General features: G+C 59.6%; 1 protein-coding gene across 9 annotated transcripts; it reads right to left on the bottom strand.

Annotated features, from left to right (window-relative positions):
• Positions 1-276: 276 nt before the first annotated feature.
• Positions 277-24,728, bottom strand: KIFC3 (kinesin family member C3). 9 transcript variants are annotated; one of them, XM_042797515.1, is made up of 22 exons: positions 23,921-24,727; positions 16,156-16,270; positions 14,333-14,478; positions 12,832-12,982; positions 10,489-10,685; positions 8,077-8,142; positions 7,399-7,587; positions 7,076-7,315; positions 6,690-6,863; positions 6,438-6,585; positions 6,199-6,329; positions 5,986-6,097; positions 5,517-5,698; positions 5,331-5,435; positions 4,927-5,057; positions 4,123-4,246; positions 3,566-3,695; positions 3,207-3,436; positions 2,424-2,558; positions 2,012-2,120; positions 1,670-1,699; positions 277-1,449 (listed from the first exon to the last, which is right to left on the bottom strand). In XM_042797515.1, the coding sequence occupies exons 1-21, from the start codon at positions 24,155-24,157 to the stop codon at positions 1,695-1,697; spliced, it is 3,057 nt and encodes a 1,018-aa protein (XP_042653449.1). In that variant the 5' UTR covers positions 24,158-24,727; the 3' UTR covers positions 277-1,449; positions 1,670-1,694. The 9 variants fall into 9 exon arrangements, 8 of the variants coding, with proteins under 8 accessions (XP_042653449.1, XP_042653450.1, XP_042653452.1 ...); XM_042797516.1 differs by lacking the exon at positions 1,670-1,699 and having other exon boundaries at positions 7,399-7,455; positions 7,486-7,587; XM_042797518.1 differs by lacking the exon at positions 1,670-1,699 and having other exon boundaries at positions 7,076-7,273; positions 7,399-7,455; positions 7,486-7,587.
• Positions 24,729-25,229: the final 501 nt, after the last annotated feature.

Below are 25,229 nucleotides of genomic sequence, written 5' to 3'. Positions count from 1 at the left end.
CCCTGGTGTGAAATGGCAGAGCAGGGGGAGAAGCACGAGATGGAGGTTAGGGTTTAACAACTGAATCTCCCGCTGACTGAGAGAGCCCCATAGCTGCCATCTGGGGGGCTGTGCTGTCGGGCTGGCCCCGAGACAGCTGCAGGAGGAGGGATTTAATGGGCTTTTCCAGCTGAGCATCAAAGGAGCTGTGGGGGGGGAAGACACAGTACAGGAGGGAGCATCAGCCCCAAGCAGGGCTTAAACCTGCTGTAAGGAAATACCAGCAGCACAGGCGGACTGGCTTTAACAGTTTATTTAAAATAAGTTTTGTTACAAAACAGGATTTCAATTTTTTTTTTTTAATTATTAAAATACATAGAAACATCTAATCTTACAAAAGGCTAAATTTATTTTTCCCTTTTTTTTTTTTTTTAATAGAATGTGCCATGGAAGAATGAGAGGAGAGGGCCGCAGTGGGAAGGAGCCATCAGTGCATCCAGTCGGTTATTTGCAGCAGGAGGAAGCATACCCACAGGTGGGTGCTCAGAGGTGCAGGGGCCAGTGCTGTCTCCTCCCACCCCCACCCCACCCCCCAGCTGCTGTTCTGACACATAAGCCAACAGGCTTTTGGGCTGGAAGGTTGGTCTGGCTTGTTTGTTTTCCACTTGTTTTCCACTCCAAGACCATGTAAACAGGGTATAAATATTTCAAACACTTTCATCTCGACCACACTGTGATCTCTCTTGACAAGACAACTGGTAAATAACTTTACAATAGCTTCATGTGAGACTGCTAAATCCACGCTGGTGCCGTGTAACACAGGCAGCCCCGTGCCTGCTCTCCCCTGTGCCGGGGCAGCTGGCGTGGGGCCCTGCCAGCACTGGCACCACGACGAACGGCAGCTCGGCTCATGCAGGGCACTGGGGTGCCTTCATGCAACAACAGGGCTTGAGAAACCTACAGGGAAAGCAGCTGCTGGGATTTTTCCTGGCTTCAAATGGAGGAAGTGCTGCTCTGAAAGACAGCGGGCAGCTACCTGGATGCAGTCTTGGGGGGGCTTGTGGCCAGGCTGGACACGTGGAGGGGAGCAGAGACGTGTTCGGGGGCTCTCCTGGCTCCAAGCACGCCCTCCAGCCAGATACCTCTATTGTTATAAAAACAAAGCTGGAGAGATGGAGGGAGCACCCAGCAGCTTCCCCCTTCTGGCTAAAATATCCATCTAGCAAAAAATAAAAAGTCACAGAGCGTCTGAGGGGGGGGCAGATTCCTGCCCAGCACCGTTGTCTCCCACTCTGAGATCGGGGTCTGGCTGCTGGGGACCCCAGTCCCACGCTGCTCACGGTGAATGGTGCCATCGCCCCGCTGGTTGTGGGTCCTGGTGGGCTCTCGCAGCACCCCGAGGGGCCGGGTCCTGCGGTGGCTCTGGTGCTGAGGCTGGCACTTGTCACATGGGGACTGGCCTCAGCTTCCCTGCGGGGAGACACGTGTGGGCCGCGGCAGGCAAAGGGGGCACGGCCCCCTCACCGTCCCCCAGCCCCACCCAGCGGCGTTTCAGCGGCTGCTGCCCTGAGCTGGTACTTGCAAGCGTCCCCAGGAGCCCCCCTGCGAGCAGCGCAGCCCTGCACCCCGCCTGCCCAGGAAGGGGGGCTGAAGCAGAGCCCTCCACCGGCTCCCGGCCGCGGGCACTCACCTGGCAGCCACGGCTGCCCCTAAATTCAGGCTGAAATCGAAGGGGAAAGAGGGTCAGGCTGAGGCACTGCCGCCTCCCTGCAGCATCGCTCCCCCTGTGCGCCCTGAGCTGGCGGCAGTGGCTTCGCACCACGGCACTCTTGGGGAAGTGCTAGCCAGGCTCCAAATGGCTAATTAGCCATTAATGAATGAGCCGATTAGAAATTAGCTGGCGCCTCCCCCACGGGCTTTTGCTGCCAGCATCTGGCTGGGATGAAGCTGGTGGTGAGAGCCTCCTTGGACAGAGGGACCCTGGCTGGGCACCCGGGGGTGCAGAGCGGGGCTGCGTTCCCCCAGCACCCACCTGAGGTATGGACCTTCCTGCGGATGGAGGCGGCGCGGCCGGAGAGCTGCCCCGGGCTGGGGGATGCGTGGCCCCGACCGGAGGGTGCTGCGGTCCCCGGTGAGTCACCCTGGGAGGGACACGGGGCACGGCCCCAGGGTCAGCCCCTGCCTGTCCCCAGAGGGAAGGAACAGGGGTGTGCTGGTGGGGCTGCTGCAAAACAGGGCTTGGAAGAGCCAAGGTGGCAGCATCGGCTGGACACACTGCCTGGGGACAGCCCGCATCCCGCTGGGTGATGCTCCCCGGTGGAGGTGGCTCCTAGCGGGGGGCACCCAGCAAAAAAAACAGCCCTGGGGACCATGCATGGGGGCAAAACAGGGGGACTCCCTGCGGCAAGGGGGCAAAGGAAGGGCACCGGCAGCCCCTCGGTTACCTCCAGCTGCTCCTGGCTGGGCCAGGAGGCCAGCTCAGCCTTGCGGGAGACAGGACCCAGCTCCACGGAGCGAACCCTCTCAGCAAACTTCAGGGAGCACAGCGTCTCGCTGGTGTTTCTCTCGGCGGGCGAGACCTGTGGTCAGGCAGGAGCAGGCAGAAAGTCACCGTGCCGGCTGCCTGCCCCCTGCCCCCCCCCAGGGCTCCCTCACCCTGGCAAACGTGCCGGTGCGGGGCCGATGAGATGCTATTATTAATGCCCTGCTCCCAGAATAGCCCTGTCTGTCCACGCCCAGGCCAGTGTCTGAGCCAGCTGGATCCCCTGTCACCAGCTGCCCCGGCGTGAGGGACACCCGGGAAAAGCTGCAGCAGGTGGCAGGGGGACCCCCACGGGGCTCGGGGTGGGTGCAGGCGGGGGGGTCACAGGGTAGGGATGAAGGAGCTGCCACAGCATAAAAGCCTCCCAGCAGGAGAGGGGACGGGGGGGGGGGGGGGGGGTGTGCCAACATGCAAGGAGATGTCCACTGGGACAGCGTCCCTGCGCAGGCGGGGAGGGCAGGATCGTGGAGCTCCGAGTTCAGCCCCTCGTCCTCGTCCGGGGGGGCAGAGATGGGGGCAGAACCGCTGCCTGGCTGCAGGCCAGGGGTGTCCCCACGTGAGCGCCCGCTCCCCTGGTGCCAGCGCAGCGCCTGCCTCCAGCACCCCTCCCCGCCTGCCCCGGGGCGAGCAGGGACCAAACCCATCCCCAAAACCATTGCCGACCGGCCGGCCGCGGGGGGGATACCTGCACCATCATGAGGGTCTTGCTGTCGCCGCTGAGCGAGTCCTGCAGCAGGTAGGTCAGCTTGGAGTTGCGGAAGGGCACGTGGCCCTGCCGGGAGCGCAGGGCGTAAATGACGTCGCCCAGCGCCGAGAGGGACTTGTTGATGTGCTGCGCCTCGCGGAGCCGGCTGCCCTCCGCGCCCGACCGCCCTACCCGCTCCGATCCCGCCAGGTCCACCAGGTTCAGCTTGCCTGGGGACACAGAGCCAAACCCCCCCCCCCGCCCCCGGCCGCTGGCGTCAGTGCCCGGCCCCCCCTTGCCCCCCCGGGGGATGCTGCGGCCCAGACGCCCCGGCGAGGGGCTCGCTGGGCGGCACCCACCTGTGGTGCGGAGCCCCGTGCTGCGGTCAAGGCCGCGGACGGTGATGATGAGGAGGGCGTGGGAGCGGGAGCTGTGCTCGTTCAGATTGGTGCACTCCGTCGCCCGGTTGACGTGGCCGAACTCAAAGACCTGGGGGAGCCCGGGAGGTGGAGGGAGAGGCCAGCCTGCCCCACGCCCACTACCAACCCCCCCGCCGTGACCCGGGGACATAACCCAAGCAACAGCCCTCTACAGGGCGCCTGGTCCATTCCATCGGGGTGACGACTGCTGCCAGGTCTCAGCCTGGGTGATGCACCGAAGGGAGAGGGTGACAGGCAGGGCACTGAGGTGACAGCTGGCATCCCGCTAATCCCCTGGGAGCCGCCCAGGCCCCATGCTTTTATTTTTAACCCCCTGCAGCTCACCCCATGGGGCAGCCACAGCCACACTGCACCCAAGGACCTATTTTGGTTTCTGTCACTGCCTGGTGCTTCAGAAACGCTTGTGAATCTCAGGGTCATGCACCAGAGACACCCCCTCCCGCAATTCATCGTGCCACCCCCCAGTCTCCCCTCACCTTGTTGATGTCCTCCACGCTCTGCACCCTGAACTCAGTCAGCCCGGGAACATAGAGCTGCCCGCTGCCGTCGGGGCACAGCTTGATCTCCAGCTTTTCCAGCGGCTCCTTCCCCAGCAAATCCCTGGGCAAAGGGGGTACCCGTCACCGCAGCGGGATGATGGTGCCGGTTCCCCTCCGGCACGGCATCCCCACCGCAGCTCAGGGCTGTGTGCCCAGGCTTCCAGATCAGCCCTCTCCCCCCCGGGGATGCTGCACATCCTATTTCTAGACCTCATCTCCCCAGGTCCCCATGTGCCTGCTCCAACCCGACCCAGCCCACGCTCCCATCCCTGCTCTTTATTGCCATTCCTGATCCCCGTTATCCACACAGATGCACTCCCAGCCTCCTCCCAGCCCCCCGCGCCTGCGGCTGGGCAGGGGAGAAAAATATTTCTCATGCTTCCATCTCCCAGTTAGTAATTTCTAAATATAATCTTTAGGGGGGTAGGGGCAGTGAGGAGAGGGGAATGCCCTAGCTGCTGCATCAGGACTGGGGGAGCAGGAGCAATGGCAGGACTGGGAGCCTGTATAACGGACCTTGAGGGAGAACGCTCTGAAAGAGCAACATGCACTGAAAAAAAAAAATTAAAAATAAATCCTTGCACGGCCAAATCCAGTGGCCCAAGGCCCTGGGAACAAGCCACATGGCCAAGGCAGGGCTCGTGGAACAGGGAGGAGAGCAGCACGGGGTGACAGCCGCCCATGCCGGCTCCCCAGCAGCCCCCCTCACCCCAGCAGAAAGCCCTTCCCCACTCCCCGTACCTGAGTGCCTCGTTGTAAATCTCGGCAGCACTGACGCTGATGGTGTAGTCCCAGTCAGCCGCCTTGCCCCGCACCTCGGAGAAGAGGAGCTGCAGGGCCCGCTGGTTGATCCCAGGGTTTGCTGCTGTTCCCTGATGAACAGGGGTGAGAAATGGGTGGAGGGAAAGACCCTCCTGCATTTTATTCTGCTTTTTTTTTTTTTTTTTTTTTTTTTTCTAAGCAGGAGCAAAGCCCAGAGGGCTGTCGCGGAGGGCTGCACAAACGCCTTGGCAGCGGCAGCCACCATCACTGGCCCGCACCGGGTCCAAGCTGGCCACCACCCTGGGGAGGGGAGGGTGCTGAGACGGGGCGCCACGGGATGGGAAGCCGAGGAAGAAGGGGGAAGAAAAGCCAGGCAAATTCACCTCCATCGTGTAGGTTTTTCCTGCCCCTGTCTGCCCATAGGCGAAGATGCAGACGTTGTAGCCATCAATGCATGAGGTGACCAGGGCTTGAACCTCCTGAAACACCTGAGGGGAGATCCAGGAGCGTCAGGAGAAGGTGACCGAGCCCCCCCCCATCACACCTGCAGCATGGACAGCAGCACCCACCTCCTCCTGGGATGCCTGCGGGGGGAAGACCTTATCCAGCTCGAAAGACACCTGCTTCCCCTTGTGCAGGAGGTGCAAGACAGCGTCATCATCGGCATCAAAGGTCACCGCGTTGGCCACCTCTGGGCCCTCACCATCCTCCTTCGTGATGGGGCGGACACGCCCGAAAACACGGATGTTTCCTTGGGGGGGTGGGGGGGGGATGCAGAGACGGTGTCAGCCGCGGTGCGTGTCGCTGCCACCCCCGGTCACCATCAGACACTGGGCCGGCTGAACGCTGCGCCCCACTGCCAACCAAAGCATCTCATGGCTGATCAGAGCGTCTTATGGGGACACGGAGCACCCAAGCCACGGTGCGGGGTTGCAGCGGGGTGATGCTCCCCTGTTCCTCCTGCCCGCCTCTTAGGGACGTGTCCTCCCACGCTGGGACCTGCCACCACCCCCCCACCGCCCCCCCCCCCCCAGGCACCTTTCAGCCGCACCAGCTCGTTGTGACACTTCTTGCGGAGCTGCAGCTCCCGCCGGTACTTGCGCAGCAGCTCCCGGTTGGTGCTGTGCACCTCCTCAATGGCCTGGCCGATCTGGGGAGGGGGATGGAGACCAGTGGCTCAGAGACACCCACACCCCACACCCCCCCCCCCCAGCATCCCCCCCCCGCCTGGAGGGCTCCCAGGGGCCTCACCTCAGCCCTGGCGCTCTGCAGTGTCTCCTGGAGGAGCAAGGGGAAGTCGCGGACCTGACGCTTCAGGTTATTGTAGTCGTGGGTGAGGGTGCGCAGCGCCGGCTGCAGCGTCAGCAGGTTGGTCCGGACACCTGCAGGCACGAGGCGGGGTGAGGGGCAGGTGGCAGAACCCACCCCCCCGCCCCCCCCCACCAGCACCAGCCAGGTGACGTGGCGAGCCCCCCCCGCGCCCTCCTCACCCGCCAGGTTTTCATGCACCGCCTTCATCTCCACTTGGGCACGGGAAAACGCCTCTTCGATGGCGCGGTTCTTCTCCTCCTCCATGGCCTGCATCTCCTCCAGCATCTGCCCGTGAGCTCGCTCCAGCTCGGCCTCGTACATCATGATCTGGGAGAGGAGCAGGGGTGGCGATGCTGAGCTGGTGATCACCTGCTGCCGCAGCGCATCTCCCAGCGAGCGGTGGTGCCGATTTACACCCGTTGGGCTCAGACCTGAGCTCGGAGCTGAGCCGCCGTCTTTTGGGAGCTCTGCAGCTGCTGCTCCATCTCCTTCAGCACCTGCCTCTGCATCCCCACCTGCTCCTGCAGATACTGGTTCCGGGACTGGCTCTCACACAGGGCTTGCTTTGCCTTGGCTGACTCTACCTCCACCGTCTTGATGATGTACTGGGGGGAAAAGCACCCAGAGATGGGGTGTACTGGGGAAGCAGCACCCGTGGAGCCTGGGGCAGAGCCGGTGTTGGCCCAGGGGAGTTAATTTCCAAAATCACGGTGTTGCATTGACATGCTCAGGGCATAGGGATGGGTGGGCACAGCTAGGCACCCAGCCCAGCTCCCCTTGCCGAGCTGGGAGAGATGGAGAGCCCCCCGACGCTCACCTTTATCTGCTGGGGCTGGGACTTGAGGCTGGCGATGGTCTCCTGGCTATCCCGCAGCCGCCGGCTGAGCCGCTCCTCCTCCTCGGCTCTCTCGGCCAGGGAGTCCTTGAGCCGCAGCTCCACCTCGGCCAAGCGGTTCGTTTTCTGCTGCACCTCCAGCTCCAGCTCTGCCAGCTTGGCCCGTGCCTCCTCCGCCTCCTGCTGCAGCTGGGACAGCTGCTCCTGCAGCCCAGCGTTCTCCTGGCCCCGAAACAGCACAGCCGAGGCCGTGTCACCCGCGGGTGCCCGTCACCCTGCCGCCGCCGCCGCCACCGGTGACTCACCTGGAGGTGGGTGCAGTCCCGGCACGGCGCCTGCTGCTGCTGCTGCTGCTGCTGCTGCTGCTGCTGCTGCTGCTGCCGCCGCAGCTCCCGCAGCTCCCGCAGCTCCCCCTCGCACACCTTCATCTCCTGCCGCAAGCGCTCGTTCTCCGCTGCCAGCAGGTCCCGGTGCTTCTCCGCATCCGTGCCCCCCTGCCGACGGGGCGGGATGGAAGCCCGATGCACCCCGGAAGGGCCCCAGCCTGCAGCATCAGGGGGACCCCCCCCCCCCACCCTACCACACCTGGGGAGCCCCAGTCTGCTGCGCTCCAGGGACCGCCCCCCATCCTGCCATATTGGGGATCCCCCGCTTTGCTGTGCCGGGGGAGCCCCCTCCTGCTGCACCCCAGGGAGCACCAGCCTCCCGAGGGGCTTTCGCTTCCCCCCAGGACGATGCTGCTGGGGAGCCTTTGCCAGCTGCTCCCCAAGGGCCGCTGGTCACGACACCGCATCGACCAGAAAACCCCACAGATTTCAGCCCTCCGCGTCTCTCTCTTGGCTCGCAGGGCCCAAACCTCCACCCTGGAGAGGTTTTAGTCCTTCTGCGCCCTCCCCGCGTGCACCCCCCCCCGCCTCGGGCACCCACAGCTCCAGCGTCCCTTAGGGCAAGGGTGGCTCAGCCCCAGCCCGACGGCAGCTCACCAGCTCCGAGCGCAGCCGGCTGATCTCCTGCGCCTGCTCCAGGAGCTTCGCCTTCAGAGTTTCAACCTGTCAACGCAGCCAAGGATAAGCGGGAGGCATCTCGTCAGCTTTTGGAGGAGACCCCGTGGTGCCACCCCGGCCTCCGACGGCCAGTCTGGCTTGCACCTTCGTTATGCCTTAATTTTCCACCTCGCTCTGAGCGCCTGATTCACATGAGCTGATTAAAATGAGCGTTAATGAAAGCCTTGCTTCGACCTTGTTCGACCATGGGTATAATTTGTCCATGTTGAGCACTAGCAGAAACCATTATTAAAAAAAAAAAAAGAAAAACAACCAAAACATCATCTTTGGAGAAGTTAAAAAACAAACCTATCCATAATTGTGTTTAAGGAGCCAGAAGCACCTTGTCTTGCCCTGGCAACACAGCTTCGCTTTGCCTTCTCTATTTTTCTTTCTAGGAAAGTTATCTTAGGTGAAAGAGGGAGCAGGAGCTCTGTGAGAAGTCTGCGTGTCCGAGTCTGACAGGAGGACGGGCCCCAGACACCCCATCTGGGCATCTGCCTGGCCCATGGGGACCAGGCTGCCCTCTCTGCAAAACCAGGTGGATTTCACAAATCCTTTAACTTTTTGTGCAGGGCCCAGTGAGGCTCCCCCAGAAATCCGCAGTTATTCAAACTGACAGCCACAGGGTAGTGCTCGGCTAAGGCAGTGGTCTCGTGGGCTGTGTTTTTACAGGGTTTTGCCTGCCTGCTCCGTCCCTCGACCCTGTGCCCAAAAACCGATGGCTGCAGGGCGAGCATTGCCACCTCCCCAAAACTCATCCCGGAGAGAACCGGGCCCGGCCGTGCGCTTCACCCCCACATCCCAGATCCCAGCCCGGCTCCCGGTTTTCCCGTGCCGAGAAGCCGCCGCACCGCCAAACCCCTCTCCCGGACGCAGCAGGCTATTGCCCCATCCCAATAACCAGCTTTTTCTAAGCAACCGGGCCACCGCAGACCATAATTTAGGAACTGCTGATTAACAACAAATGCAGATGTGCTGACACGGTGCTGTAATTAATGACGGTAAGTGATGAAGCCACGCCCTCGCGGAGCCGGCGGCGGGCAGCACCTCCTGTGCGGCCCCGCACACTCGGCAGGGCACGGCCAGGGGTTCTGGGGGGCGAGCCCCCGGCGCTTCCAGCCACGAGCTGGGGGAGGCAGCTGCTCCCTGACGGTGTCAGGACCCCCCCTCCTGCCGCAGCAGGGGTCCTCTCCTCCGGCGGGGGGGCTGAGCGTGCGCTGAGCGAACTAGCCTTGCACCCGAGTGGGAAAACCCCACTGCCATATTCAGTAAGGTAGACTGTTAAGGTATTTTTTTAAAGTATTTTTAAGAAGAGGCGGGGGGATGGAGAAGACAGAGTCACAGCTTGTTACGGGGAAGCTGCCACCCCAGCTGGCCAACGCGCACGCCGGAGCCTGCCCACCGCTCCCCATGCCAGCGGCACCCGAAAATGCCGATGCGCCTCCATCCCCTACCTGCTCGGGCATCTCCAGCTGCATCCCGCTCTCTGGAGGTGACAGGGACTCTTTGGCAGCCGGACCCGGCTCGAGCCACGGCCCAGCCATCCCTCAGCTTTGAAAGTTCGGGTCAGCGCTTCGCTCCAGCCGGCGCCGGCTGCGCTTGCTGCCAAACTGGCCAGCGCAGGGCCGGATCCTGCCGGCGCTCACGCTTGTGTCATGCAGAGCATGCCAACCAAATGCAGGACAATTACCTCCGCCTTTTTGACACCCGTGGAACAAGAAGAACCTGACTGTAACAGCTTCCACAACAGCCACATGCAAATCCCTTTATGAGCAGCTGGGGTTTCCATCTCCCTGGGATGACCCAGGTCCTCGCGCCGAGGATGCAGCCACCCCGGTGCAGGAGATGGTTTTGGAGGGGGGGGGAGGTTCTCGTTGCAGCGGCCAAAATGCTCTCCCCCTTTGGCAGACAACTCCGTGCCTTCACATTCACTTTCCACCTCCAGACTCTCAAAAGTCACTCAAATTAATCTGCTGGGTCGGTCTAACAAGCTTATCTTGCTGCAGCGGCCCTGCGCCGGGAGGATGGATGATTGCCACAGGGCTGCAACCCTGATGCCCAAAGCCCTCCTGCCCGTGTCGCACCCAAGGAGCCGCGTGCCCTCACTGGCGTTATCGCGGTGTCACCGTAACGTCACCCGGGAGGCTGGCAGCCTCACCCCGAGGCAGGCGCGGCCGAAGCCAGCGCGACGGCCACGGTGCTCAGGAGCCCCCGGCTCGTCCCGACGCACCGAGCGGAGAAGATGCTCTGGGATCGAGGTCCTACACTCCTTCCAGGCGTGCCCTTCGCTAACCACAAAGCCACAGACCCCAACAGACCCCCTCGTGTCCCCCTCTCCCCCCACCATACCTGGCCTTGCAGCTGGAGAGAGCGGGAGAGCTCGTCGTTCTCCCGGGCAGCGAGCTTCTCCTGCAGCCCCAGCAGCTCCTCCTGCAGCCGCAGCTTCTCCTCCTGCAGATGTGCCATGGAGGCCATCACCTTCTGGATCACCGGGAAGGGCCGTGCCGCCGGCAGGCCGGCACGTTTCCCACCGCAGAGCCTCCCTCCTGCACGGGAGCAAGGATGGAGCCGGTCAGGAGCTGGGCGCCTCGCTGGGGAGGAGGGTGGCAGCTACGGGAAGGGTCCCCAGGGGCTGCGGCGGAGATGGGACGGCGGGAAGCGGCACTTGCAGAAGTTCCACAAAGAACAGAGGCGTGCCCGCAGGTGCATCCCGAGCTCCGCAGCGCCGGCCGCAGCCGGCCAGGTTATGGGTGGGGGTCCGGGTGGGTGAGCCCCTCCGGGGGAGGGTGGGAACCGAAGGGATCTGCCGATGCCAGCAGAGCATTCCCAGGCTGTAACACGGGGTGCCTGCCCATGCCACCGTGCTGGGACCCGGCCCCGTCACACGCCGAGATGCTGCCACCTCACTCAGATAACAACCGCCTGCATCACAGTGCTCTGATTCATCCCAGCATCCTTTTTTCTGAATGAGCAGGTGCCGGTGGAAAACCAGTATGTGATCACGTTATTAAAGACTGCATCGTTACACACAAATATAATGGAAGCCAAATTAAAATTATATGGGTACCCTGAATGGCCGTATTGCCTAATGCTTGCGCGTTTGGCTTTCTAACCGTCCTGGTATTATTTTAAACATCGTTTTCTGTGTGCTAATAGAGCCACTAGTGCTGACAGAGCCAACCTGGCCGTACATCAGAGCTTAGCAAATGAATCCCTAAATGACTTGGTAGTTACCAAGAAGAAATGAGCTGGCCTGACTCACTCCCGATGTGGGGATGAGGCACCATGGCTGGTGAACTGGTGGCCGGGATCCCAGCTGCCCGGCGCCCTTCCCTGCCTGCCGTGGATTTCATCCGCTGCCACCAGAAACCTGAGGTTTCAAAGGCAGGAGGTGATGCTGGGAACTGCTGCGCTGCCTGCAGGCAGATGCTGCCTGCTTTATGGGAAATGTCCTGAATACAAGAAGCAAGACTTTTTTGTCGGTGAGTCAGACTTTCTACCTTTTAAAAGAGCCAGAAGAGTGGGCAAAAAGGGAAACGCTGGGACGAAACCATAGCTCTGCTGTCGACTGCCTGCCACAGGACTTATCTGGCAAAGTCTGCAGAAGTGATTGCCAGAGGTTGTCTTCCTGCCTTGGGCTGGATACCCTGAAAGAGCACCAACGGGCACTGGCTTTTCTTTTCTTTCTGTGCAAAAAACCTCATCCCAGCTCAGGTGGGTGATTGTGATGTTCCCTTTAAAAACAACACATACAAAACCCACCCCAAAACTCCTAAAGTTAATGGGAACCCCAGCTCTCGCCTCCTGGGGAGTGTGCAGGGATAAGAAGATTACAGGAGGCACCAGGCCTCCTGCAGAAACACCGGGTGTCTGCACACATCTTCCACGGAAATCCTGGGCTGGGACTGAGGGCAGAGCCAGGCTCAAAGCCACAACACCCAGCTGCAAGCCAAACTGCCAGGCAGGGGTGATCCCACATGGATAACATGCTCCTCCTAGCTCCAAGAGCTTCCTCCTGCAAGAGCATCCCCGGGAGAGGAGATGCCGGCCGGACCCGCGCGACATCTACCCCTAAACGTGGGGTCTGAGCACGGCAGGTGTGGCACGCTGACCCTCCCATCTTCCAAAACGCTTTGAAAGCTGTTTGGAAAGGCGTCCGTTTCCACGGCTCTGCCCCGTTACCACACAGACTCCCTTCCCCCTGCATCCCTGCCCCTTCCCACCACCAGGCACCCCCTGCACTGGGAGCTGCTCGGGGATGCAGCCAGGGACCACGCCAGGAGCAGCTACTGGGATGAGCCCTGAGAAGCCCAGACAATTCAGTCCTGACGGTGAACAACAAGAAACCATGGGGATTCACTCACCCCAGTGCAGCCATGGACACTGCAAGTGTTTCCACAAATGTTATACTTCCCTTCTGAGGGAGGAAAGCACGGTGGGTTTGCTGGTGCTCACTTGCTCCGTTCACCTGGTTAAATAATTCACCAGTCTCCTGGTGTCACGCGACAGCTGGCTGGTGTTTGATTTCTACCAAGACCCGAGCCGGGGCGGGGGGGTGAGCGCAGCCACGTGTCTATGTGCACCCCAAAAGAGGAGAAATCCCCCCAGTACCCGCCAGCAGGTCCCGGGGGCCCATCCCATCCCGTCCCTCCTCCCGAGCACCCGCCAGCCGCATCCCGGTTCCCCCCTTACCTGCTTTCTCCAGGTTCATGGTGGAGGCTGCCGGCACCAGCACGGCGGCAGCCGCCGGCTCGCGGGGGGACGCTGGCAGCTCCTCGGCGCCCGGCGCCGGGGCCCGGTGCCGCCTCTCCTCCCGCCGCTCGCCCACTGCCTCCCGCAGAGCCTGCGTGCCCGAGGAGAAACAGGGTGGGGAGCCGAGATGGATCGAATGAGCACTTGGAGGGGGACACAGGGCCAGCAGCTGGGGGTGCACCGGGCTGACCGGGAGGAACGAGCAGGGAGGAGGTTGCAGGGGGACGGGACAGCAGGACCCGGGGAAACCCTCCCTCCACGGGGTTTCGGTGTTGGGGAGCTGCCACAATGAACTTCTCGTGTTGCTTTTAGTTCTCCCAATAAACAACTCCTTCCCTCAGCTTGGTCATGCAACTATACTGAATATCAGCTATTTTGCTCTCTATGGCCTTAAAAAAAAAAAAAAAAAAAAGACCTTGGCTTGCAGGCAGGGTTGAATGTGAAGTTGCTCGCTGGTGAGCCGTGGCTCAGGTAATGCCACGCTCCGTGGGAGGGAGCACAGCTCCAAAAAAAAAACAAAGAAATCTGGAAGGAAGGGAAGAAATATAGGGGAAAATCCCAAATTTCTGTATGTACTGTATCTATCCCTGGCTTGCAGGGAAAAAAAAAAGAAAGCTTTTATCACTATTTTTAAAAACCTCTACGGCATGGATGCTGCTACCGCAAAGCTGAGCTGCCAATCGGCCGAGCTCGCAGAACCACTCCCTGCCCTGCTCAAAAGTGTCGTTTTGTGTTTTTATCTCAGAGCCCATGGCATCACCCCACAGGCCAGCGATGTCAGGGAAACCTGGCTTGTCTCAGCGGAGGGGTGAATACTCGGTACATGCCAAATATTTCTGAGAGTAATTTGGAAGGAGGTGGTGGCAGCATCCTCCTGGAAGAAGCCGCGTGTCTGCGGTGCCTCTACATTTGAGACTGCAGGAGGGTTTTGCCAGAGGGAATTCATCAAGGCTGGTGTGAGATAAGAAGGTGTTTTCCTTCTTTTCAAAGAAAGGGAATTTAAATGATTTGCCTGAAGCCCAGAATGAACTGGTGGCAGCAACACCAGTACACAGTGTCCTGACACTGTCCCTGGCCACGGTGGTGTCCCTCCTCCATTCCACTGGCTAACACCATCTCATGGCACTGTATTTTCTTATCACCCTTCTGCCCTGAGCTCTCCTGCCTACGTGACCCAGAAGTGACCCAGAAAAGGTTATTCCGGACTGTTCCCTGGCATTTTTCAAGGCCTTCCAACTTCCTGGAGATGCTCTTCCCTCCCCACCCAGGCAGCAGCTCTGCTTGAGGCGCACGGCGCTGGGGCCAAGGAGGAAACTGGCTGCGGTGATGGGGGGAACCCGCCAGCTCCCACCGAGGGACGGCCTCGCAGGGTGTGGGGCACCCTTCCCAGCACCCCAAAAATGCCCTCCCACCGAGTCAGGGCCGGCTCAGCGCTCCTCACCTGGAGAGCCAGGCAGAGCCCACGGGGGTTTGCAGCGTTCGGGCAGCTCACGCTGAGGATTTTATGGTGAACCAGCGCAGGCAGCAGAGGAACCTGGGGAGAGGCGTCTGATCCGCTCCCGGTGACGAGCGAGTCCTGCCTGCAGCCTGAGACGGAGCGAAAAGCATCACTGGATCAACCCGAGACCCCAGGGTGGACGCAGCCTTCAGCCTCACTCAACAAACCCAGCTCCTCCTCCCCGCTGCTCCCACTGCACCAGTGCAGTGGAGACGGCGCAGGAGTTTTATTAAAAATGTTAATTATGTTAATTACGAGAAATTAGCCCTTCTGGGGGTGGAGACTGGTTGCCAACGACTAGTAATGAGAATTCAAGGTGTAGCATCTGTCTGTCCTCTGCAGGACCCGATCCGTCTGCCCTCTGGGGACATCCCACCCCTGCCCCTCACCAAGCTGCTCTGCTTCCCACGACCCTACCTGGGAAAAGCTGCCAAAGCCGCCTTGCATCACCGAAACCGGGTGGACAGACCCTGCCAGCGTCACCTCCTGCCGCTGCCCCCAAATATTTCCTTTATTTGTCATGCAGCCAAACCCAAAAGCAGATAGGGCAGCAGTTCCCTGCCCTTCTGAGCTGCTCAGAAGGAAAACAGCATCTCAAAGAGCTTTTTTCCCGTGGCTGTATCCACCTCTGCTATGGAAAAATTGGCTGGGGAGAGCTACAACCTGATGGGAACTGCTTGGGGACCCTGTGCCCCCTTTCCACTTGCCTGCCACAAGCTCTGCCACCAGCGTGGGCAGCCAAATGGCTTCTCCAGCAGGCAGGAAAAAAAATCAACGACCCGCACATAGTACCACTCTAATGCAGTTGGTTTTTTGTTGTTTTTTTTTTTTTTTTTCCCCCCTAAAATCATCCAGAGGCGTTTGGGCCTGATGGGGAAGCAGCGTCTGGAGGGAGACGTGCCCTGACGAAGTCAGTCCCTCGCTCTGGACTTCTTCCCAGGCTGTGATTAGCCATAACCTTTTGCGTGTGTTGTGAAAATCGAGCGTTTCCAAAGCACACTGGCGGATGCCCAGATAAAAGGTGATGAGTTCCCCATCCCAGCAAGGGCAGCCAGCAGCAGCCGCCGGGCAGAGCAAGTACTGAAAAACCCCGGTTTTGAAGGCTTTGATGCCGAACAGTGTTTGGCTGGGCTGGCCCGGATGCCAGGGAAGAAGCAGCACTCAGATAAGCGGCTGCCAGCACACAGAGAACACGGAAGCCAACCGCAAAAAAAGCCCAAATGGGGGGGTTCAGCCACCCCCCTTTGCCGAAACCCATCCAGCACCACCAGCGAGGGAGGTAGGTAGGGCTGTTGCCTGACAAGCAGCTGCAGGTTGGGGCAAGCAGTTGCCCGCCCGCCTGCAAAACAGCTCAGCCACTGCAAGAAAAGCCCTCAACTAAACTCACCTACGGGGTAGTGCAGCGGGGAGAGATAAGAAGCCCTTCCAAGGAGTCGAGGCCAGGGATAAGCGCGGGCCACGCGTCTCAGTTGCCATGCGTATCGCTCTATTTTCTCTCTTACATGTTAAATTTTAACCCTTCTCCCTAAGCTTCCCCTTCAGAAGGGCCAGGAGGGAGATGGAGGCAGCCCCCTCTGCTCACCCCCGCCGGCTGCCTGCTGCTTTGCGCTCTCTTCTGAGCCTCCCGTTTCTCAAATCCCAAGCTTCATCCGGAAAGAAATGTGAAAAATGCAGGCTGGCCTGTTCCCTGCCTCTCCTTCCCCACTCGTGAGCAAGGGCGGGAGCGCAGCAGGCTGAGCCCCAAGGGAAAAGGACAAGCCACTCACCGTCCGGGGGAAGGTCCTTTGTCTTCCAGGCGGCTCTGGCGGGGGGCATGGATCCCAGATCCCAGGTTCGGCGGGTTGTGATCATGGCACGGGGGTCCCGAGCACAGTGACACCTCTGAGGAGAAGCACAGGGGAAGACATCGCAGCCCTGCCTCGGTTTCCAGCCCTGACAGCCCAGGGATCTGTGCTGGTGCAAACCATGGTGGCAACGCCGTCCCCGACTCCCAGATCCCACGGAAAGTTGCATCAACCCCGATTTCACACCCGGGGCGCCGAAAACCCCGAGCTCCCAGCGGATGTGACATAAACCGTGGCTGTAATTAATCTACTCATTCCTGAAGCCTTTCCAGGCTCCTCCTAACTGCGAATTGGGGGTTATTTCTGTATTAACTCCAGGAGCTCGGGCAGCTCCGGGGCCGGGCCGGCAGCGCCCCCCCCCCCCCGCCCGCTGCCCGGGGCCGGTACCGGGGGTGCCCGGTCGGGGCGCGGGTCCCCGGGTGCCGCCCCGCCCGCCGCGGGGGGGGGGGGGGGGGGGGGGGTTCTCGCTCTCCCCAACCGGCGGTCGCGGTGGCGGCTCCGGGCCGCGGGGGGGGGGGGGGGGGGTGACACCGTGACACCGGACCCGGTCCCGGTCCCACGCCCCGGAGCGCAGGAGGCGCAGTACCACCCCGCGTCCCTCCGGTACCGGTGCCGGGGGGCAAAGGCGCCGGCAACGCCCCCGCCCCGCCGGTCCCGGCGCCGATCCCGATCCCTGAGCCGGTGCCGCCTAACGGGGAGCCGTGCTCTCGCCGCCGCCCTGGGCGCCCCCTCAGACAAAGGGACCCCCGGCCCAGCCGGGCTCACGCCCCCCGCCCCCCCCCCCCCCCCCCGCCGGGGGTGCCGGTGTCGCCCCCGCGGGGCCACTCACCGGCCGCGGGGCGGTGGCGGCGGCGGGAACCGGCGCCAGCCCCGGCCCCGCCCTCCCGGGCACTTTGGTAACGGAAACGCCGAGCTCCGCCCCGCTCTCGTTGCCACGGAAACCCGCGAACCGCCCCCCCCCCCTCCAACCCCCCCGACGGGCGGCGGAGGCGGGGCTCCCCTCCCCCCCTGCCCCGGGCTCGGGGGGGGGGGGGGGTGGACACGGCATCGGGGGGCTCCCGGTGCACCCCCACCCACTCTTACCGGAGCCCTGGGAAGCTCAGGACAGGCCCGGTGTTACCCTGGCCCTTCCCTGGGGGTCCCGGTCCCCCCCCCCCCCCCCATGAAGCCCCTTGTCAGTGTCCTGGGGGGACCTCCTGCTGTGTCCCCGGTACCCCCGCTGTGTCCCTTGGCCCTTCCCACCCCAGTCCCGGTGCTCCTTGGGGAGCTTCGGTGAACCCCCATCCTGCCTGCACACCCCACCCGGCACAGCTCCCGGGGCGGGGGGCGGGAGGGTCCAAACCCCGGCAGAGCCGCGCCTGCGGGGCTCTTCCCTGGGGGGCGATGGGGACAGAGCCACCAGCACCACTAAGAAGGTGACCGTGGTGCTGCTGACCCGCACGCCGAGGCCCAGAGGTGACAAACGGTGCCCTTGCCCTCTGCCACGTCCCCAAACGCCCGGGCATCAGCTGCACCCCCGCCGACCGGCCCCCCTGGGGTCCCAAGATCCAGATTTCACCGGGAAAACAACTTGTTTCTAACCCGCGGGCAAGAAGAAAACAGCACAACGTGCCCCGAGACCTCTCCAAAGGCCCTGGTGTCAGAAAGAGTTCTGCTTTAAATATAATTTATACACATTTTTAGGGTGTGATTTGTATCTACCTCTCTGTATTGCACATACAATCATTATGTTAATGCCTGGTTTGGGTGACACATGTTACTCATGAACTTGTTCATGGTAATTAACTGGCAGTACCGGATATTTCCCACAACAAAACTTGGCACTGGTGGTGACGGCGGCGGCGGGTGCCCCGTGCTGATGGCTCACGTCCACACGCCTGACGTCAGGCTGACCCGTGGGGCGCGTGGGTCCTGCCCGGGATCGGGGGCGCAGGGGGGCTGGGCCCTTGGGAGGTGCAGGATTGGTGCTGCGGGGCTGAGCGGGAGGAGGCTGTGCCCGCCCTGGAGCGTGCTCCCCCTCGGGCCAGAGGTCCCTCACCTCCCACCCTGCTGTGCTCGGTCACGGCCTTTCGCTGACTCCTGGCCGGGTTTGGAGCAGGATTTGGCCTTGTCCTTTCACCCCGGCACCTCCCTCCTGGGTATCCTCAGAGACTCCCCCAGGACACGCCGCCCCATCCCTTGCCACAAGCCGGCCCCACGGAGAGGGGTGACAGAGAGTCACCAAGGGGGGACAAGCCACTCCAGCCACTCACCCCAGGGCGAGGGGGCTGGGACGGGTCACCTCTTTGTCCCCGAGCCCCCCGAAGCAGCGCCCCGTCCCTGAGAAGCAAATGCCATGGTGGCCCGGCAGCTGCCTCCAGCTCTGCACCGCGGCTGCCTTCCCCCCGCAGCCAGCGCAGCAGAAAAACCCGGGCGAAAACCTCCCAAAGCGGCGCCTCCCTTCCCCTTCCCTTGAGTGGAGGGTTTGGCGTTCCCAGCACAGAGCCCTCGGCGTGGACGTATGTGTGGGCATGTGCCTATAGACACACGTATATATGTACATATCTGTACCCACGGAGGCCCTCAGCAGTTGTGCTGATTTGCATAAATACCCAACCATCCATGCAGCTCCTTCGGCTAGTTTGGTGACAACACAACACACATAAAGTTCCTTTCTACTTTCTGATAGCAACTGCAGTGTCATATCATCACTGACTTCACTTATGAGCTGTAAGGGTAAAATAAACGTCTATGTAAATGGCTTTAACTGGAAAGTAATTTCCTGGCTTTCGAATGCTTCAGGTTTTTAATAGTATTGCAATTATGCAAGGCACGTAAGTTGTATCAATTACATCAAATAAGTCCAAATTAACCAGGCATATGTGTGAAGCCCCCAGTTTAGAAAAATAACTTAATGAATAAGCATGGAGCAAAATTTGAGATGCGGAAGGGGTTTTGCGCCAACAGCCGTGTTTGAATAGTCACCTGTGAGCGCTTGAAAAACCCACCCTCCGAGCTGCGGGGCTGATTTTCAGCAAGCACAGCGCGGCTTTCCAGTATCCCCAGGGCACCAGGGACAGGCTCCCCAGAGTGGGGTTATTTGGGTTCGGCCGTGTGCTGGGGCCCAGCGCCAGCTCCCTTTCCCCGCAGCCGTGATGCTGTTCAGCTGAAGGGAGTGCTGTAAATCCCAGGGGATGCCCACCCGCTGCCGGATGGGCTGGGGGGCTCACAGCCTCCTCCCCACAGGGGTTCACCTATGCCGGCTGGGATAACCTCAGCCCGGTCCCCCCAGCGATGCTCCGGCCCTCCTTTTCTTGGATGTCACGTCTCCGCGACCTGAGCAAGCAGGGGCTGACGACATCGCTGAAGGTATTTTTAGCGACGCCGCTTTGCAGGCAGGCAGAGGAAAGGCAGCAAGCGGCGGGGCTGGCCGCCAGCGGCACCCCTCTGAGAGCAGGTAGCGGGGAGGCTTGACATATCCACAGCCATCGCCCCGAAACACAGCCGCCCTCCGCAGACGGCACCAGCCCACCCCGGGGCACGCTGCCGGGGGACGAGGACCCCGGTCCAGGTTTAGCAATTTGGTTTTAGCCCAGCTGTAGCCAAAAAGCATCGCTGTTGCGACGCTGTGAAGCCAGGTAGGTTAATTCGCCTTTTACGTGGATGAAGGGAAGCTCTAGCCATCGAAACATGTTGCTGAGTGGGGCCTTTTGCATTAGGCATTTGTTCTGCCCTGAGCAAATATTTAACCTACATCTGTAAGACTGCTAAAACATCCCCCAAATCCCAACAAAAATTTAACTCCTTCACGTCCCTTCAAGCAACCCAATAACCTAGTCCAAGAATGCAGGCAGGAGCATACCTGAAGCTTCTTCTATATTGGGATGTTCCCTGTAGAAAATTCCCACCAGAAGCACCAGACATCGTGAGAACGTGTCCCCAGAGCACAATTAATTATAACCCAGCTCATTATTCTAATTTTGCTCCTCCTTGAGGAGGTGAGGGGATTTCTCGGCATTGCTGAGGCACGGTTTGCCAAACTGACATGAAACACTTACCAAAGCAGGAATGAAACCCCCGCGTTCCTACATTGCCGTTTCACGCAAAGATAGGAGTTTTAATTAAGTCTTAGCATGCTCCTGAGAAATTTAATACTCATTTTAAAGTTCACCAACTGAATTAATTCAGCCCGGAGGCTCCGATCCTTGAGATAGGGTTGCGTTGGGCTGGGTGGGGAGCGGGAGCTGGGGAGGGGTGTTGCAAGGATCGCTGTCTACATCAGGCACGTTGGGATGCTGCCGGCCTCGGCAGCAGCTTTCGATGGTGGCGGGGGGGCTCGGCAGGTGCTGGGCTCAGCCCCCCTGGCCAAAGCCCGTGAGCTGGTTCGCCCAGGTTTGGGCTGCCAGGGTGGGAGGGAGCAGCCCAGGGCAGCACAGAGCCAGTCCAGAGCCAAGGAGTCAACTGGTCTGGCCGGGAGCTGCTGCACACCATGGCTCGGCTCTGCCTGTGCTCCCCCCCCCCCCCGCCCCCCCCCCCCCGTGCAAATCTCTTTTACGTCAAGCAAATGACAAAAGTGACATCTTTTTCAACCTGCTATATTGAGGGAGAGAAAGACTCTACAGCCTACATTGCAACGCGCACACAGTCAGGGGAATGTGCTGCCAGATGTTGCAGCCATCGGATGGGTGGTTCTTCCACCTCTCTGAATTTCCTACCTCGGACTGCGCTGCAGAGCCGTCTAACCAAAACTTCAGCCTCTGTGTCTTCCTTTTACCTACCTTTTCTCTTCGTCATATTTTTCAGCTGGCTTCAGGTACGACTTGGGCTTGGCGTTAATGCTAAGCAAAGCACCACCGGGCTCATCCTGCCCCATGCTGGCTGCTGGGGAGCTGGGAGCAGCTCTGCGGGAGGACCGCAGCTCACCTGCTAAGTCATTAATTTTTCATGGCATCAACCAATACGGGCTCCTCCTTATAAAGCACTTCTTAGAAACGAGGCTAAGAATAAGCACGATGTGTCCTGCCCAAGGCTAAAACCACCCTGTTGGCTGGGGGATGCCCGTGCTGGTTTGAGCAGACCCAGCAAGAAGGCAGCTTGATACCATGTAAATTCTAGTCAGGACATTTTATCCAGCAAATAAAAATTAAAGTTGTACTGGAAAGATTGCTGCATCTCAAGCAGGAGGCCCAGGAGGATCTGGCCAGCGCTAACAGGGCATCCTTGGGACCCTCTGCTCAGGGCCGTGGGTGATTTCTGCAATTCTTTTTAAATAAAAAAAAACATGTGAAGATAGAAGCTGCAGGTGGGCAACTGGGATTTTTTCAGAGTTTTGCTACTTTTGCCACTCATTTCTTCCTTGAAGCCAAGCCCCTGCAGTGCCACTGAGCCCCTTACTCCGGCTGAGTGACGCAGGTAACAGGGTGTGCAAGGACAGGGCTCAGTGTTCCTTTGCACAGGCAAAAGGGATGGGAGCCACCTCCTTTAAAAATTACATTCAGTTTTCAGCAAAACCATTTGTTTTTAGTGCCCTCCAATGTGTGCTCAGCTTTGGAGAAGAAATGAAGCAAAAGCAGGAATTCTGAATAATTTAGGCAATAGAGTTTTGGAGCTGATAAAAGAGGCCATGCCATGCTGGGGGGGTGCTGAATGAGTGCAGAGCTCCCTAATAATATCCAGTTAGTTTAGGTATGGGCACAGGTAAATCAGTAAGAACCTCTACAGGGAAGAGGGAAATACCCCTGCGGTCGTCAAGTAAATGCAACCATGTAAAGGAAAATACTGTGATGGCAGGTAATCCACAAGATGGACTCAGCTGAATCCCAATTGCAACGTGAAAGCTGCACCCGACAAAGAGACGAATACACAAACAAGGTGGGATATTCTCTGCTGGAATTAACCAGCCTTCCCACTAACTGGCTTCGGCTGCTCGGCATCGAACTGTCTGCAGATGCCCGCCGGGAGTTCACCCTGGCACGGGTACAGCTGTGCCGGTGCTGCCGCCCCGCAGAATTTTCGCTTGCCCGAGGGCTGCTCAGCGGCCACGGCCCAGCCGCTCCCCTTGCCCCTCCGTGCCGGGGCGCCGGCGGGCGTGGGCTGCTGTACCACCGCCCCTCCGCGCCTTTGACACCCAAATCCCTCCACAGCGGGACGGAAACATTGCCCTCCCATGCATTATTGACACCTGGTGTAGATAACGGATCTCCCTACGCCCGCACCGACGCCACAGCCCAGAGCCCCTGCCGCGGCGGTGCCCGCGCCAGCTCCCGGGTCCCTGGGCAGAGTCCCTGGGCCACAGCCCGGGGGGGGTTGGCACCCGAGCCCCCCATTTCCCCCATGCCTCGGGGATGCTCCCACCACCTCCCCGTGCTCCTGGGAGAGCTCTTCCCCGCTGGTATCTTCCCCGAGCTGGAGTGGGCCAGCCCACCCAGTACTACCACAGCTTCCCGCTCAACAAGGAGAAAGGCTGGGGTCTTTCAAGTTTAACTTACTGAAACATATTTCATGGTGGTTTAATTGCTGTGGACCCAACTGGGACCGCGTTCTCCTTTTTTTTTTCTTCTAAGGTATAATTGAGATTGTGAAGAAAACTGCACTCAATTAATAGGAAGAGTTGCCAAAGAGATCCGTGAATCTACCCACCAAAACTTTACAGGGAGAACTACTTTTCCTCTTAAAACTTAACACACAAATAGATGCACAGCTACCACAGAAACACATCCTGTTTGAAAACAAAAGCAAAATTTCTTGTTCCCGAGTTGATGCTTCAAAGACTTTGTTCTGTCTCAGCAGACTACCGAATTGAAAACTGCAAATAAAGCGCCAGGATCTGCTCTCAAAGCAGGTTTTACACCTAGCAAGGGCCTTCTGCTTCTCGGCTAAGCCAGTGTAAGCTGGGGAGACAATCAAAGGAAATGTTAAATTCCAGCCTCCTGCCGAGGTTTAGAGAAAACAGAGCAGCATGGCGCTGTGCAAGGCTATTTTAGAAAAGAAAACTTTTACATCTACGCCCAATGAATATTAAACAGCCACACGCTTTGGCTCTGCTGCCTGTGCCCGGCACTGTGTGAGCACATTTAATTTGTCTTTATGAAGAGGAGCAGACCCACACCCATATTTTTATGCATATGCCTTAGAGATGAGCGGGCTGTGAAGGGTGAACCTGAGTCCTCTCTGCCAGGAGATCCCTTGAGCAATCACTCACAACTGGAAAAACGAGGACACATTAAGGAAAATCCAGCAGCACAGTCAGGACAGTTTATGCAGACTAATGTGGAATAACTGCCAGCTTGCTGCTTTTTTTTTTTTTTTTCATGCAAACTTCCTGAACTTTCAGGTCTATTTGGGGATCCTAGGGAGGTGTCAAGTGGAAAAATAGGAGGGGGATGGAGGAAGAAATGGTACATGAGGCAGGACCGAGGCATGCCAGGGCGCTCAGCATCCCAGGCCGGGTGGAACTGGGGCTCTCCAGGGCTCACATGTCTCTCTATTCAGTTACCTTCATCTTCCTCCCACCAGTCAAAAAGTGCTGCTTAATTAACCCCTTGGGAAACAGCAGCAGCAGAAATACAGAATCTGTGTACAAATATCTGGACACATTTCATGAAAACGACTCCAATCCAGATGCATTTTGCTGGTTTTCAGCCCCAGCCTTTGCTTTTGATGGAGACCCTGCCCTGCTTGCCCCCCAGCCCCAGCCCACCGCTCTCACCTGCGAGCCTGGCCAGGCCAACCCTGGTCCTGGGCGCATTTTTTGGAAGCGTCCTCCTCCACGGGCCAGTCTCTGCATGGTGCCTGCGAGCGGACAGAAATACCCCCCGAGGCCGCTGCGCTCGCCCTCCTCGCCGCGGGCAGGGATGCTCTCGGCAGCCCGCACCCCACTCCTCTTGCTGCTCCCCTTGCTCCAGCCCTGCACCGACAGTCCTGCCAGCGCACACAGTGCATGCATGGCTCGACACAGCCCAGGAAGGGGTGCCGAGCTCCGGGTCTAGCCCGTGCAGACCCCTGCTGCAAACCTCCCTAGGGCCCTGGGAGCAAGCCGGGCTGGCGTGGCCGATGCCGGCAGCAGCTCCCTGGGGTGGGCTGCCTCACCGTGCTCTTCCACACATGGTGCTACGCGGCCGGCACGCTGGCGCTGAAAAATCGTTGCCTTTTCATCAGAGGCTTTGTCAGCTCCATCCCAATCTCAGCGGTCCCTGGGTGAAGCCCCCCTTGCAGTTCTCCTCTTCCCTTGTTAAGGACCAGTAAATGTTTTTATAAAGATGGTCCGGAATGGTGCCTGGTCCTGGAAGCGTCCCAGCAGCTGACGCAGAGCCGGGGTGGCAGGACCCCCCAAGGAACGCTGCAATTGCTGCCAGCCCCCCCCCCCCCAGCAAGCGAGGTCGAGGATGGCTTCCCACACCCAGCAACAGCTTCGCCGCTCAATTTCTCAGCCCGCAAAAACCTCTGGTGGCTCTGTCCCGTCTGTAACCAGAGACAGAAAAAGCAACGTCCCCTCTACTCCCATCTGCCAGTGCATTAAGAAAATGAGAGCCGATTAAAGTCCGTCCCCTCCTGAGCACCACTGGTCCCAGGCAAATTGCTGACACAAGCTATTTAGTACCACTGGCAGATGGGGGGACTTTTGTCCTTCTGCAAACATCCAGATTTAGGTGGGTTTGGGCTCGCTCAGATCTGCTGCTCTGAGCTTTGGCTATAGTCAGAAGAAGTGGTTCAATTTCATAGAACGAGTGCATTAATTAGGTTATTTTTTTTTTCACATTACCTGTTAAAAGGTTGGCTCAGGCAGTGCTTTCCTTGCAGACCTGCTTCTCCAGTGCACACTGCACGAGGATGCCGGGATGGGAAGGGAAGGAGCTCAGAGGAAATTGCTCCTGTGTGCCCACCCCACCTCACTGACCTGCACTGGCCAGAAAGACCCCACAGCAGCAAAAAATTTCCCGTTTCTTGAGGCAGGCAAGCTGGAAAGCCCCATTTCCCTCCCGTTAACCTCCACCTGTGAGCACTTTCTAGAAGGCAGC

The sequence above is a fragment of the Tyto alba genome, unplaced genomic scaffold (assembly GCF_018691265.1).
Source record: "Tyto alba isolate M040663 unplaced genomic scaffold, T.alba_DEE_v4.0 Super-Scaffold_26, whole genome shotgun sequence".
NCBI classification, from domain to species: Eukaryota; Metazoa; Chordata; class Aves; order Strigiformes; family Tytonidae; genus Tyto; species Tyto alba.
The sequence above is the reverse complement of the archived record's forward strand: the minus strand, read 5'-3'. Positions and strand labels throughout refer to the sequence as shown.

Bases quoted from the DNA above. Each gene is read 5' to 3' on its own strand.
- KIFC3 (XM_042797514.1), bottom strand. From the start codon at position 24,157: ATGCATGCACTGTGTGCGCTGGCAGGACTGTCGGTGCAGGGCTGGAGC. The intron at 10,686-12,831 runs GTAAGGGGGGAA...GCTCCCGTGCAG, and splicing joins CATGAACCTGGAGAAAGCAG to GAGGGAGGCTCTGCGGTGGG. The intron at 6,586-6,689 runs GTCTGAGCCCAA...CTCCTCTCCCAG, and splicing joins CGGCTCAGCTCCGAGCTCAG to ATCATGATGTACGAGGCCGA.